Source organism: Haemaphysalis longicornis, unplaced genomic scaffold (genome assembly GCF_048455015.1).
Source record: "Haemaphysalis longicornis isolate Haplotype H1 unplaced genomic scaffold, Haemaphysalis longicornis Haplotype H1 scaffold_10, whole genome shotgun sequence".
Taxonomy (NCBI): Eukaryota; Metazoa; Arthropoda; class Arachnida; order Ixodida; family Ixodidae; genus Haemaphysalis; species Haemaphysalis longicornis.
In genome coordinates this window covers 12,088,844-12,103,898 of record NW_027526204.1, presented here as the reverse complement: position 1 = coordinate 12,103,898, position 15,055 = coordinate 12,088,844, and the positions used below count along the sequence as shown (strand labels likewise).

General features: G+C 47.6%; 2 protein-coding genes across 5 annotated transcripts in view; one reads left to right on the top strand and one right to left on the bottom strand.

The window, feature by feature from the left end:
- The window catches only part of LOC144158189 (nischarin-like), a 73,233-nt gene extending 66,854 nt beyond the window's left edge, over window positions 1-6,379 (bottom strand). For all 4 annotated transcript variants that reach the window (XM_077688879.1, XM_077688882.1, XM_077688881.1 and 1 more), the window contains exons 1-2: window positions 5,902-6,379; window positions 2,954-3,037 (exon numbers count right to left, since the gene is read on the bottom strand). In XM_077688879.1, the coding sequence (XP_077545005.1) occupies window positions 2,954-3,037; window positions 5,902-5,988 (171 nt within the window). In that variant the 5' untranslated portion in view covers window positions 5,989-6,379. The remainder of the gene's footprint in view (window positions 1-2,953; window positions 3,038-5,901) is intronic.
- Window positions 6,380-6,678: 299 nt separating this feature from the next.
- Window positions 6,679-15,055, top strand: part of LOC144158191 (phosducin-like protein) — a 55,146-nt gene continuing 46,769 nt past the window's right edge. Inside the window, exons 1-2 of the mRNA XM_077688883.1 lie at window positions 6,679-7,089; window positions 11,943-12,074. Of these exons, the coding sequence (XP_077545009.1) occupies window positions 6,946-7,089; window positions 11,943-12,074 (276 nt within the window). The 5' untranslated portion in view covers window positions 6,679-6,945. The remainder of the gene's footprint in view (window positions 7,090-11,942; window positions 12,075-15,055) is intronic.

Below are 15,055 nucleotides of genomic sequence, written 5' to 3'. Positions count from 1 at the left end.
AGCCGGCTTCACTGTTGTAATACCTATCTGCGGTGGTGTACCTTTTAGAGGCGGCACAGTTTTTTTTTTCTTGGTATGTTTTTGCTAACGCCACCAGACCAAGCTCGAGGTCAAGAAGCTCCACTGTTAAAAGATCCACTCTCTGAACATCTCATTTCCAGGTTGCTTATCTGTGGTGCCCATGGCTGTGAATGTGTTTGTCTTTTGCTGATAAAAGAGATGCTACCAACAGGCTGCCAACACCTCTCCCCTTGCAACCTTCGAGGGTCACCAAGATCAGTGAGTGATCCCATGGTGAAGTCAGTTGGTCGCAAGGATCCTCTGCCTCTAAGCGAGTCACACCTAGCAGTATGACGTGCCTGCTCCCTACCTGACTGCAGCTGAACCAATCCGCCTGCTTCCAAGTCGTACGCCGACGCTCTCCAAGAACCCACCGAACAAACTTGAAACACTCAATTTCAACCACTTCAATGCACTGCCACTTTCCAGGGCGCCTAAAAACACCATTCTAAACCAAGAATCACCAACAGATTGGCAGGGCTCAAACAGGGCTAAATATCCTGGACCTGTTGGAGGCTGCAAACATGTTTATAGATCTGTGAGGCTTCCTCCCCAGGCTACCGTCCCGATCATGCTTTTATCAGGCTTTATGAATTTTCACTCCGTATAGATACAAAAACGTTCACGTGTGCATTTTTTCAGTTGCTCTGTGCAACAAAAAAATACCATAGGAGGGCTTTACCGCACGACCCCGAAGTAGTGCGGTAAAGCCTAACCTTAGCAAAACACCATAGCTTGACTTCCGCTAAGGGAACTTCCAGAGAGACTTCTCTTAAAAGGGGCTGTTTCCCGAATCTCATTTCAACTTCGGTTTTACGCACTGACGCTAGATGTGGACTATGAACGCATGCAGTGGAAAGCTACGAATCAACTTTGACCACCCAGGTATCTTAAACATGTGCCGAAATATTTATGGACAGGCGTTTTCGACTATCGGAACACTAAGAGCTGTGGCCCGGAATCAATGCCATAGCCTTGCATTCAGCAGCGTAGTGCCATGGCCACTACTGCAGGGGAGCTACCAGAATTGCACGATAGTAAGATGACCTGTCTTTTTTTTTTTTTTTTTCAAATTTCCAACTATGAAGTTGAGGGTTGACTTCCAATCAAAACCAAAGCATGGCATCGTCAATAAAAGCAGGACAAACAATGTAACGGGGTCGTGAAAGTGGGCTTGCAATTTGTGCTCACTCTACGGCTCCGTCCATAGCATTCAGCAAATTCACGTGCTTTTTTCGGAGTAATATTCCCTTTTTTACCTTTTACTGCATGCGCCACACAACTGCCCCCCGACCACACTCTTAGGAGTGTTGATAGCTAATGGCAGGGCTCCTAATCCATTCATGGAAGCCACGGCCATTCCCACCCAGTCTCGTCCGTCTCTCTTGTATTCTGTCAGTAAATCCTCCCTAATTCTTATTGCGACTATGTTCGACTATGTTTACCTTTTTTTAGCTTTTATTGCCTTGCAGTTTGGGGGGGAATCGGCTTACATTCGAGTCAACTTACAGTGATGTAAATACCGTAGTTCAACTTAGTATATGCTTGTTCAAGATAAGCTAATCCTCCAATGGCATGATTACTTAAAAATTCCTTTGGCACTTCAATCTGATTACTGTAATTACCCGATTCTAACGCGCACCCGATTTTCCTGGCCAAAAAAAAAACCGAAAAAACTTGCACCTCAGATTGTAACGCGCACAGAAATTTGTGAGCAAGAAAAACGAATGCGAGAGAAACGGGCGATTTATTTCCCGGAGTAATCTCACTCATCGTCGCTCTCCGCTGACCACAACATCTTGTCCTCGGTGCCGTCAAGCGCGTTCGCGATGCCACACTTCTGAACGAACATTCAACCATGGTCGATGGGATCGTGGCCCACGCCTCGCACGCCCATCCCGCAAGGTTCTCGGACCGCTTGTTTTGAACGCGCGAGAGCCGCTGCTGCCATTGCTGTTATCAAGCGCGCAAGTGGAACGATTTGACGATTTGTGTGAACGCCAATAGAAAAGCCTAGGTGCCTATGCTTCCTGCGTCCGAAAAGTCGTTGCTAAAAGCTTTGGTGCCATCTTGAGATGGCGATGGGTGGGACGAAATTTTCACTGTTTCGGCACTTTTGGTTTCGTATCCGATTCTAACGCGCATGCGATTTCTCGACCTATTTTTCTGGAAAAAAAGTGCGCATTAGAATCGGGTAAGTACGGTATATGGCTTGGGTTCGATGAGGGCTGAGGTCTGTTCCTACACAGACTGAAGTGTACTATTAAGCAATGCTTATATGGCTAAGGTTCTATGTATTTTTGATGTCAGAGAACAAGAGCTGCCAGGGCTCCATGTTTCTTTAAAGCACAAGGCATTGGAAGACGAACATCCTGGTGTGCGCACTAGTAGAACGCAGTTGCCACCGGTCACACATCAACCAAAACATGATTGAGACTTCGAGCTTGTGCATCTGACCACTTGGATATGCACCTTAAGTAGGTAGATTTGTTGTCGACAGGCACCGTCTTCAAGATTAGCAGGGTCAAAATAAAAGTGTGTATGCGTATGTGCACGCACTGACCGTTGTCAACGGTCAAGAGAAAATATTTGCCTGCACAATTCACCAAAATCCTGCGTTACCTTTGTGTGGCGTTCTAACAAGCTTTGCCGGTCATCCACAATCACAGAGTGGAATGGCTCGTGGTTTCTCACTTGCAATCGCGTCCTTGAGAAATTTTACGATAATCCTGAGCTTATGGTGCATTTTTATTACTCTATGTGCTGCCAGTCATTTTGGTACGATCGCTTGGTCACACCATTGCAAACACAAATTTACACCTAATGGGGTGTATAATATCGCATAAAGGAAAAGGAACAAGGCACAGCAACATCCAAAGTCAACTGCCCCCACCTTGGCGTGGAGCTCCTTGAAGTCACTGTAGCGGTGCTTCGCAACCCAGCAGTACGGAGTGACCCTCACCTGGATGCGGTAGACCTGCGAAAGAAGACGGCAGGAGTTTCTGTGGACTCGTCAGAATGCAAGAAATACAAGACGAATTTCCGACTGCCTCACAAAAGTGCTTGGCGCAATCAACAAGTGAGCTCAGTAAGCCCTCCGTTCCGTTCCACCTAGCCTCTTCACACAAGAGTGCTTGTTAACAACACTCGTGACTATGCAGTCCAACTGCATTCTACAGACGACAGTGCATTGAGCATCATTAATTTTCTTTTTATTCACAGCGTGAGAAGTCAGTGCCAGCTCATGCAGAACCTCCCGGAGCAAAAGTCTGTACTCCACGCGAGCAGCGTTTGAAAGGCATTGCATCACATACTACACGAAAGAGTGCCCCCTGTCCCTACACCAGCTGTTTGCGCGCACGTTCGCCTCCATGTTGGTTTTCTTGTATGAGTCAATACAATAGGAAGACCAAATAGAGTCTCCACAGCTGAGTTATTTTCCTTGAATATCCCAACAACTCACCTCAATTCTCTTGATCTCACTGTCGTTCCTATGCTATTGCTACAAAATGTGCTGCCAACAGGAGTGAGGTGAGTGCACTGCATCAATTGTCCTTTTTGTGCTGTGTAGACTAGGCGTCGTGTTCACACTTTTGCTAATGGCTTCAAAGTTACAGCTAGATGTTCATCCATTAGCGAGCCTGCTTCATGTATTGGCGTGAGAAAACATCCACATTTTTACGGAATTTGCTTACAGACCATAAGGCCGTCCATTCATTAAACTTCCTTCCAAGTGCACTCCCACACTTATTTTAATATAAACCTGTTGCCGTGGGCCCGCACTGTATTGTTCAGTGGGCTATGCGCAGTAAACGTCTGGGGAGCCATCTGCAAGAGCGGCCTGGTTCAACTTGCAAGGCCCGAAAGGCACCTTCAAACCAGTTTGTACTACGCAATATTGCGGACAGCGCAAAATAATTAAGTTACGATCGGCATGTTACGAGCACACCTTTCCTTTTTAATCAGCTTAATCAAAGCATGAGACACCAGACATAAAAGCTCTGTGCGCATCAATTTTATTTTCACTTCTCTTTCCCCTCAAACTTTCGTTTTCGCATGCATGCTGTGACCAGAAAAAAAGTTGGGTGCAAAAGCCTGCGCTGACTTTTTTTCAGTTGGAAAGCATTCATGTAACAAAAGCAGTAACTAAGCCAACAGCTTTCTTAGAATCAGTGTTTAGTGTGCAGTGGTTTGCACGGCAGCGACAGGTAACTGCTACTTGCGATGGGCATTACTGATATGGAGTGAGAAGAAATAAACACCCGTACAATGCATCAGTGACTACCAACTCTGCCACTCGCCCAGAAACCTTCAAGAGGGCACTACACATGAACAGCTGAAGCGGTGCCACTGTCCAGTCTATGTGCCTGCCGAGGGCAAATCGACTTCGTACGAACAAACGAATGTGAATGCAGCTAATACAGGCCGCACAGCCAATGCCTTAGCAGCACGTGTTCTTTCACCCGGTGGCGCTGCTCACGTGGAATCCTGACTTTTGATCTCGGCAGTGCACAAACCCACTCCGTAAACAAATTTTACACTAAACGTCAATTGCTGAAAACACGTTCACGAAAGGACAGTGCCGATGGAGGCGAAAAGCAAAAACGCCCGTGTGTGCGAGATTTCGGCGCACGATAAAGATCCCCAGGTGGTCAAAATTAATCCGGAGCCCTCCACTACGGCGCGCCTCATCGCCTGCGTTGCGTCGGCGCGTTAAACCCTACAATCAATCAAATCAAAGGACAGTGCCAGCATTCAGCACGTTGTCAGCATCCTGCGAAACACCTGCGAGCTTCTGAAATCAGGGTCTGAAGAAAGCAGTGCATGTGGCCTTGTAAACCTGCACAGCACCCAGTAGCACTCTAACGCGGTTCGTGGACAAACTGCTTCACTGCACGTTAGCCATATTGTAACAGCGTTGGAACAAAACCCCGACTTCAGGGCTAGTGCCAGCTAATTCTTTTCGTTGTGTTGTGTCGCACTTATCTATGAGAAATATGTGCACTGATCTGCTGCTAAAAAACCAAGGGGACAGTTGTACTAGAGTGAACTAGAATATTCTAGTTCACTGCAGTTGTACTAACGAAAATAAGGCGAGATCATGGCGGACAGTGCTTGCGTGCTGCTGAGCTCAATGACAAGCGAGCTCGAGTTAAAAATAGTTTTATTTAGTTGCAATTCAGCGCCGCGAGTCGACAGGAAAAGGGTCTGCTGCCGCGGAGGCGTCGTACCCCCGCCCCCCTCGCCACGGCGGCGGCAGAACTACAGACGCTCACATGTGCACATCGCGTAAGCAGCTCACATATCCCCCGGAAACAGGACTCGTGGAGAACAGAGCGGTAAGGAAAAAAATAAAAATGCCGTTTACACAGGAAGTTCAAATGCCAATGCCAGTTGAGCGCTGCATGCACGCAGTAACAGCTAAAACAAGCGCTAGAAAGGCCGCATTTCCATCCACAAGTTTAACCATGTGACTGCGCTGAAATGCCTGCCAGCTGCCAACGCACAGGAAAGAACAGAAATGCGCCCTTGAACGGACACTTCTAACAGAGCGGCCGTGCTTGCAATGTCCTCCTCCTCTCCTAAATTTCATTTTGCGTACTACAGCGTCGCTGGTCGCGTTCGGGGGTAACAACACTTCTAATTTATTTTAGGTGTTTAACGCGCCGAAGCTATGAGGCGCGCCGTAGTGGAGCGCTCCGGATTAATTTCCATTACCTGGGATCTTTTAACGTGCGCCCAAATCTCGACACACCGGCGCCTTTCGCGGTAACAACACTCCTGCGCTGTCCCAAAGTAGTTTCGCTTTCCGCGCGGAAAAGACAAAATCGCGGAGCTCACCGTGAATCCATCACCTTGCTCGGTGCCGATGATTTTCACCGCTTCCGAGGCGTTCATCCAAGACTGGACGGGTCGGTAGAGCGCCATGCTTCGAGTTCACGCGACGCACAGCTGTATCGGAGACGGCGGAATTACGCCGGGAAAGGAGTAGTCATGGTCTGCCAAGCCGACTGGGCAGGGCAGAAGAAACACGCCGACGACAACACGAGCCGGCTGCGAACAAGCAGCAGCCGTCACCGCCCAGGAGGAGGCAGGTTGACACCGCGAGTGACGAGGCTGGTAGTTGGAACAGCAGAGCGCGGGCGCAAGCGACCACAAGCAGCCGTGCGAAATCACGTGTCTAAGTCCAGCCGATGCGCATGTAAGTAGTGTGGACAAAACTTTTGACTGAAAATAAAGGTAGCGCTTGGACTTATCGGCTCATCTCCCGTTTATTTGCATTTTGGGCCGATTGGATTCGCTTGGCTGCGCTCGTCTTCGCACGGCTACGTACGTGTATAATGCGCAGCATGTGAAGCCAAATGAAGCGCGCCGTTCGCTGCAAAAATGCGATTAAACCAAAAGAGAACAGCGCCCGCTCCACTGCAGCAGGAAATAAACGGGAAAAGACAACGCCGTTGCATTGGGAAACGACTAGAATGGTAGAGTTTCTCTGGTTTCTCACTAAACAAGGCGCACACCGCTCACGCCAATTCTCCGCAGCGCTTCCTTTGCTGTCGTGGTACCGTCCTCTCGCATAACCGCATCCGGCGCGGTACTTCTGCTTCACTATCTGAGTATTTACAGTATGCGCATGCGCGTAGTAGCGGAGTAAAGACGCAAGCGGGACGTGCCCGACTTTCCGGCGGTTGTGCGCGCTGAAGTTGTCTGACGGACGGACGCAGCGGCAGCAACTTGATGCGGCGGCGTCCCCAGCCCTGCGTGGCTTCCAGTGACCTGTTATGATCGGATTGGGAGCGTCGGAGCAGCCCTCGAAAGCGAACCGCTCTCGTGCGTGACGCGGCTGTGTGTGCGTGTGTGGGCCTCTCTGCTACCGGCGTAACTATGGCCACACTCGAGGACCGCATCTTGGGCGAGAAGCTCGACTACTACTGCAGCAGCAGCGAAGACGAAGACGAGAGCACACCGCGAGTTCCCGAGGAAAAAGCGCCGCCCGAAGTGAAGCTACGCGAAGGCGGCTCCGTGAACGTGAGTGCGCGAACTGTGGCACCCGCGCCAGGTTGCGAGTTCGATGCGCTGTCGTGGACCTGCGATTCCAATGAAGCCGAAATACGAATCCCGCCTTGGTGATGCGCAGACGCACGTTAGAAAACCAAAGGGTTTAGATTGGTCTTCCCCGCATGCCTTACAGCCAGCCTTACAGCCAGCATGCCTTACAGCCAATTTGAAATTTTAGTTGGTATCGCGCGGTACTGGTGGTTCAGCTAGTTGCTTTATCATTTGTATTCGTGCTGTTGACAAAAACTAGTTTCTCCCGCTCCTTGCTGTCGCTTTTCAAAGCGCTAGGAAAATTCGGAGGGCCGCAGCGCGTCGTAATCTGCGAGGGGGAAGGGGGGGGGGGGTTGCGCGCGATGGATAAACTAAGCTTTCCTTTTGTGTTTTTTAACGCGCAAATTGGATAAAGTTGCGCAGTCACAGAGCGTTGCCCCCGTGATTACACAAGAAAGCGCGCAAAGCAGCTCTATCGGCTGCTTTTGGAATCGCTATTACAAGACCTCGTCTTATTCAATTTGAACGCTCCTTTTCAATACCTATGCAGAAATGACGAGATTTTTTGTTGCGTCTTTCACGTATTGTGGCCTATTTGCTACAGTTCCGCCTTTTTCATACTCGGGTATTGTGTACTGAACAAAGTTTGGTTTGTGAGTGAAACTTAAGCGCAAACAGACACAGGGACGAGAAAGGGAAACGACACCAGCGCTGGTGTCGTTTCCCTTTTTTGTCCCTGTGTTTGTTTGCGCTTAAGTTTCACTCATGGATGTTCACCAACTAGGTCGTCTCTCCATTTTGCTAAAGTTTGATTTGTTAAAGATCCCTCCACCAATTTCACGTGTGAGGGAGTTCGTCACTCAATTTACATATCTCCAAAGCACAGAGCTACCAGATAATTCACAGCTGCCACATAACTGATGGGACCATGTGAAGACACTAAATTAGGCCCACATTTGGCCCCTGCATGAGGCCCCTACAAAGGACAATGCATGTCATAATGAAACAGCAGCAGTGTGCCAAATAATTTGCTGTGCTGACAACGTGACCTTTCATAGGCCTTCAAGCATTATTAATAAGCCTTGCAACATTTTTTGCACATTCTCTAACCTGTATCCTTGCAAACCTAATTTCCTTGTTTGGGGAGCACACATTCCAAGACGCATGGTTCAAAATCACTCCAAACTTTATCCCATAAAAAACGTGTTAGGCAAGTAAGGGAAACCGCCAAAGAATAACTCTATATGCACAACTGCACATAATGTTCATCATTGGTTTTGAGGAAGGAACTTCATGGTGGGAAGGTAGCACCACCGCCGCCTGTATAAACATTGCCTAACGCGTCGCCCGCTTTTCAATGGAAGCGGTAGGGACGCTTAGTTTAGGCACTTATCCACTATGTGGCGCGCACCGGCGGACGTCCCGCCTTACGTCACTGCTCGCGAGTGGTGAACGCTGCACCCACTTCTACTGCGTGTGTCTGTCAGCTTGCCCGTACAGTTTCAAGAGCCATTTCGCTCATATCTTAGCCGCGACGGGACGCTAGTTCGGGGGCGCACTGGGGATCTCGCATTTTTCGAAAGATGACTGACGGAGGCGGACGTGGAATAGTGTAAGAACATAATTATTGTCGGGCAGACAAACAGCAAACAGAAAAACTATATTTTTGGATGGTACAGCCATTATTTTACTGATATTTTTTCTCTCAGGAGGATCTTTTATTCAAGCGCTCACTTCTACCATTACTTTCCAAAAAATGTCACTTGCTTGTAAATTTCAGGAGATTATAGCAAACAAAAGGATAAGCAGCTGGGTCCAGCGACGCTGTCTGGTCGCTTCTACAGTGCAGTTCTCAATTTTAAAACTACGTACCGGTGCGTAGTGCGAACAGCCCGGGCAAAACAAGGCCAAAATGTGGAGGAGACAGAGGGGGATGCCCCACTCAGAAAATTTCGCGGCACGGGATCCAAGTAGGTAAGCGCGCAAAGCTGGCATCAGTCAGCGGCAGCACAAGTGCTTTTGCATCCGCCGTGGCGAAGGCGGTTTTATCAGCGACAGACCAAGACAGACAGTCATGGTGTAAACGAGAAGGCGTAGGAATGCCGCCTGGGGAATGCTAGAAAAAACTGTCAACTACTTTGCATAGTTTCCGAGAAGCGGCGCTGGCTGGCGGACATGAAAGCACGTCGGAAGGCTACGGAGCGGGAAAGGAGCAGCAGGAGAGTGGCTGTTTGGCCATTTTTCGCTCACGTGTTAGGCAATGTTTATATAGGCGGCATTGGTAGCACCTTTGACTTGTTTACAAGAGGCTCTTAATTAAAAATCCTGAATTTTTCAAGCCTTGTTCTTAAATGGGTAGCCTTTTCCAACGTAGTTGCTCAATTTATTACCCTTCGACACATTATTTTTCAAAGCTGGAATGCAATGGTACGTTTTGGGTCGCGCTTGGCACAGGCCACATAAAGCACACCTCTGCGCTCTGGGAACCTCCTGTTTCAATGCTTTAACTCAATTTATCGTGCTTACACAGTATTTCGGGAGGCTGGGGTGGGGTGGTATTTTTCAGGTTGCTTTGGACATGGTAGGCAAAAGAACATTTTTTAAATTACAGAAGTCGAGTCGCACGTACAGCCTCATCCAACCCCCAAAATTAAAAGCCTCCCCAAACCTGAATACAGCCAGTTGTACCAAGTCGTAACAGTTTTTCATTAAATTTGATGTTGGCATGGAATTTACGACAATCCTCAATATTTTTTTATGCATGCACGTATTGTTTTTGCTACAATATAAAAGGCTCAAATGATGTCAGTGAAGCCACTATGCCATCAGCCATGATCAAATAGGGTTATCTGAGATGGATGGTGGGAGGGGGGGGTTCTTTCATAATGGAAGCAGTCTCATGTCAGTCTCCTACGTTTAGCAATACCTGCTGCCTGGCTATGGTTGCTGTTGTGATTTTCGCACAACAATGCTTTGTCTTGTCTTGTGTTTTTGTTTGGCGAAGATGTGTCCCAGTGGGTACCTCTACACGTTTAAGCAATTCAGAGTACTGCTTCCTTTATGCTGTCTGCTTGAGTGTGTTATATGACAATCCAGTAGTCAAATGCTGTTTTGAGGTTATGCGGCTGAGCTTTGTGGTTGTGCATTTTTTATATCGTGTGTGAAATTTCACTTCTTCCAGTGCTACTTCAGAATCACATTTCAAAGGAAATGATGCCGTTAAATTATCCAGGATGGAATTTGCTCTAAAATAGCCGTGGCCTTCTCTTGAATGCTACTGCATTGAAATTCTCAAATCTAAATACCTGCTGCAGTGGTGCAGTGGTATTCTGCTACTGTGCACTATTTCAGATGCCTAATGTGCACGTCAAAGAAGAATGTCAGGTGTCACGCGCACATCGAATTAAATGTGCGAGTATTAGAGCGCCTCCCCGAGAACTTAATTTCTCGGGGAGATGAAGTGTGCAGGCACAAACTGCGTAGACGCCAGCGAGTAGCAGCCTAAGGTGCGTGAACGCTTCCCGCTCTTCTCAAAATGTTGGAGGACGAGAAAAAGCAAATTGCTAGCCAACAGTGTGTGCTTCACCCAAACACCTCTTCCTCTCTAATTGAACTGGACCTTTCTTTTCCATTGTAGAGCAATTTTTTCTCTCTTTGCTAGTGTGGCATGGAAACATTCCTGTCTGCTTTTATCGAGGCGGACAGTGCAAAGGCAAAGGCGCTTTCGAACGCACATTTTGAACCCGCATCAACCAGCTGAAAGAATTATCAGCATGGCCTGATCATTGCAGACTGTAACCTGGTGGGGTATTACAACAGTGTTCTACGGCTCCTGTCAATGTTATTTTTGAAGGAGCCTCAAGTGCGCCTTCCCGAAAGGTCAGGGCGAACGTTGGGCGGGTCGTTGGAGGTCCCTAACCAGCAGTATGATGAGGCCGCTGCCAGCTGTGCATTTTGATGGCAAAGAATGCCTTCTCTCGCACAAATGGCAATGGGGCGATGACTGCTCACTCCAGGAAAGTATTTTGAAACCTCTCACCAGACATGCGTGGTGGTGCCCTTCCCATGTCTGCAGCTCTCCTCAAAACAAGCACTGTAGGGTGAGCTGAAGTTCAAATGCTAGCGTATAAAAAGGAGCAAGAACGTTTGAGTTACATGATAATTAGTCTGCTCGGATGAGATAATGTCGAGCCAGCGTATAGTCGGAAAGCAACCTTCCTTAGCCACTGAGCTCACCCGCATTACTTGCATTTTTTTGCTCCTGTCGGCGAATCGTGAGCCCTCTGATGCTGTAAAAAAGGCCACTGCCAGCTGTGCACTTTGATGGCAAAGAATTCCTGCTCTTGCACAAATGGCACAATGACTACTCCGTGGAAGTGTCTTAAATTGCTCGCCAGACACGTGCGATGGTGCCCTGTCTTTGTCTGGAGCTCTCCTCAAGTCGAGAGCTGTACAGCGAGCTGACGTTGAAAAGCGTATGCGTAAAAAGGAGCAAGAACGTGGAGATGTGGGACAGTTAGTTCCCCCAGATGAGATAACATGCGACCGGCGTGTAGCCAGACAGTCCCCTTGCGTAACCACTGAGGTTTGCATCATTATTTGCATGATCTTTGGATGTTTTTTGCCTCTCATTCATAGTTTAGGATTTCATGGTCACCTCCTCCGTCTTACATATTTGTTAAGAGCTGCGCTGTTTCTTCTCCAACATTGTGCTGTTTGGGGGTGGGAGTGCTTGTCAAAATGACGTGCTCCTTAGTCGCTAAGCTCCAGTGCACTTTGTTTTTATATCGGCAGATCTTGAGATGTTTGCTTGCTCTGTGACAATGATGCAGACGGGTCCCAAGGGTGTGCTTAGGGATTGGCAGCGCTACAAGCAACTGCAGAACGAGAAGAGGGAGGAGCAGGAGCGCGAGAGGCTGGCCCTCATCAAGAAGCTCTCCATCACCTGCCGGCCTTCCTCTGAGGTAGGAATGGGGTTGCACACATGTGGAAAGAATTGCGAGAGATTTTTAGTGAGGAGTGAGGGAAGGGCAAACGACGTTCTGGTCACAAGCTCAATGCTTTATGACAAAGCTGAGACTGTTACAAGATGCTTTATCACTACTTGATCACTACTTGATCACTACAGTGATCACTGCGCAGCCCCTTAACTTTGATGTAAACGGCAAGAAAATTTCTGTATTATCAACCGCGTGTAAGCCAAGCCAGTGTTAGTCTAAAAGTGTTCCGTACGTGGGACCTGGAAGCGTCCAAACTTCAAAATGAGGCTGGTTGGTGCATGTGATTCCTCGAATAAAAACGTGGGTATTTTTTTTTGTATTTCAATGAAAAACAGTGTTTTTTCTTTTTGTTCTAGTACCGGCAGGAGGCATGAATGCTACCTTCAAAATTTACTTACTTTAAGGTCTGAAATTTTTGAAGTACTTAAAAGTTAATTTACTTTAAGGTTTGACAGCGCAACTGTCAAGTATAAAACAGCATGAAATTTCGATGCAGCGGTACCAATTCTGTTCAAAGCACTGCTGAGATAAATGGATCCTAAACACCCTCTAAAAGGCACAGGTTGCGTGAAAATGTGTTTCGTACATAGCTTGGTTATCCCAAGGCTGGGCTTGTTATGCCAATAGGGAAAAAAAGGAGAGAGGAAGCAGAAAACTAGACAGGTGGGGGCAACGAGTTGCAGGAAGCAAGGGCCATTCACTGAAGGTCACTGCACAGTTCAGGCGGAAAGTCGTTCAGCTTTTTCAGGTTTAATTCTTGCTCTCTACACTTACATGTGATGTTGGAAGTGTTGGCAGTGTTATGCGATTCAGTTGGTAAACTCAGCTGGGTGGTGGAGCTAGGGTTCATTGGAGTTATGACAAGCTTTGCAAATTTCAAAGTTAGGAAGATCATGAAAAAAAGAAGTAAATGCAAAACGCGGTCGATGTTCTAAACAGGCCTTGAAAAGAGCAGACTTTATGACGTTGGAAAGAAGTTGGATGAATCATTCGAGAGGCATGCAGTAGCGGCTGAAAAATATGTTCTCATGACGTCTGACTGGCGTGCCCATGACATTTGCCAGAAACTTCCAGCGTGATATTTAAAGGACATTCTCAGGCAGTTGGTTTTCTTTTTTTGTTGTTTTTTATTTGCGCGGTTTTATTTTCAGGGTTGAAGAGTGTTTCGGCAGAGGCAGAATTTTCACAGAATCTGCTGCATTGGGTACTCCTTTACGTGCACCCATAATCCGTTGTCCCAACGCTATAAATAAAGTTAAATATTTCATCTTAGTTGTTTAGCAGCGATGCTGTTTCAATTGGTGGTTGGGCCGGCGAACATGCGCAGGAAAAAACCTTGCTGAGCGATGACGTCAGTGCGCGCGCTGGCACCGTAGCTTTATTGTGGCTTTGCCTCACCGTGTTCGAGCGGGACTAGTGTTGCCACCTGTCGGAGGCACGATACCACTGCTACAAGCAGGGCTTTGGAAAGACGTGGCGGGGTGGCTCACTCTATCACTTGTGGCGGCGAGGGGTGCACTTTTTATGGTGCAAAGAGAGGAATTAATGCCGAAACGAAAGAAGCAAAAAGGTCGAGAAGCGATAACGTTAATCAACTCCTTAGCATCCCACGCGCCAGACCACACAAGTTGAACAGTGGCCGCGGAACAGGTTAAAAAAATTTTGAGAAAATGCTCGTTCTGCTGCGCCCTCTGCTACTCTAGGAGCTTCACCGCAAAGCCGGTGAGCACGCGTACGTTGTACATACTTTAATGACCGACTGTCCATTGCTCTTTGGGAGGCTAATGGTGACATCAGGAAGAAAACTTTACCGAGTCTCCGAGCATAACCATGCATAAACTTAGCTGAACCAAGAATAAACCAGGTGGGGCAGCAAGCTACGTCATTTGCCCAGTCTTCGTGCCACTACTGCCAAGCTGACCCAATTTTTTTTTATTAAACTGTAAAAATATGTTAAACACTGCAGAGTGTTCCCAAGAAACCTTGCATGTGCGTGGGCATGCCACTGTGTAACTGAATCAACTCGGAAGCTGACAGTGTTGATGGGTGGATATCATTTTTTTGTGTGTCATTCCGCGTCTTGGCAGGGACTAGAATGCAGGCTAAGGAACAGAGATTAAAAAATTTGGCGATTAAGTAACTGGCTGTTTCAGTACTACAGGAAGTGAGTTACTTTATATGGGCTCTATGGTCATTGGTTGCGGTGAAAAGGAAACAGTCGACTGAGAGCAAAAAGAATGTGAAGACCAGGTCCTGTTGTGTGCACCTGGCACACATTCACCGCCCCTGCTTTTCGTGGAATGGGAACGGTGATTGAATGCACTGAGAGGTAATTGGCGGTCAAACAACTACAACAAAAGGGCTTATTGCAGTCGTTTCATTTCCTGTGCCTTGATTTTGCGGTGGTTCGTCGGGTGTGAAACTCTCAACTATTGCTTCTCAGCCCGGGATGATAGGCAATTTCAGCCTGATAACGCGCAATCTTTTTTTGTAGCCAGTGAACAGGCATTAGGACTGGCTTTAGTCCTGCCCTTAGCACGTGTGTCAGAAGTAACTGTTTAAACAGCTTATATGGCCTGGTCATTGTGACAGGTACGAAGCCTGTTTTTCAAGCACCCACTGAACACTTCAAAACCAAAATGGTGCAGGTTAAAGAAAACAGGAAAATGCTTTGTGCACTCACGTTTCTGTATTCAAAGCAAAAATAGCGCTAGTGTAAACTAACAACGCATACTCAGTTCCGCTTGCGAATTCATTTCAAACAAATTTGGGATTGCCAATAAACGCTGCTGTGACTTTCTTTCTTTGAAATTTGGGGCCTTGAAATTCACCGCGAGACAGTGGCCAGGATATCCGAGTCATGCGGGGAAAAATGAAAGTAAAAAAAGAAGCGGATGCTGCCTAGAAGTCGGGAGATGCCCTTGCAAGAAGCACTGAGCGCGTGA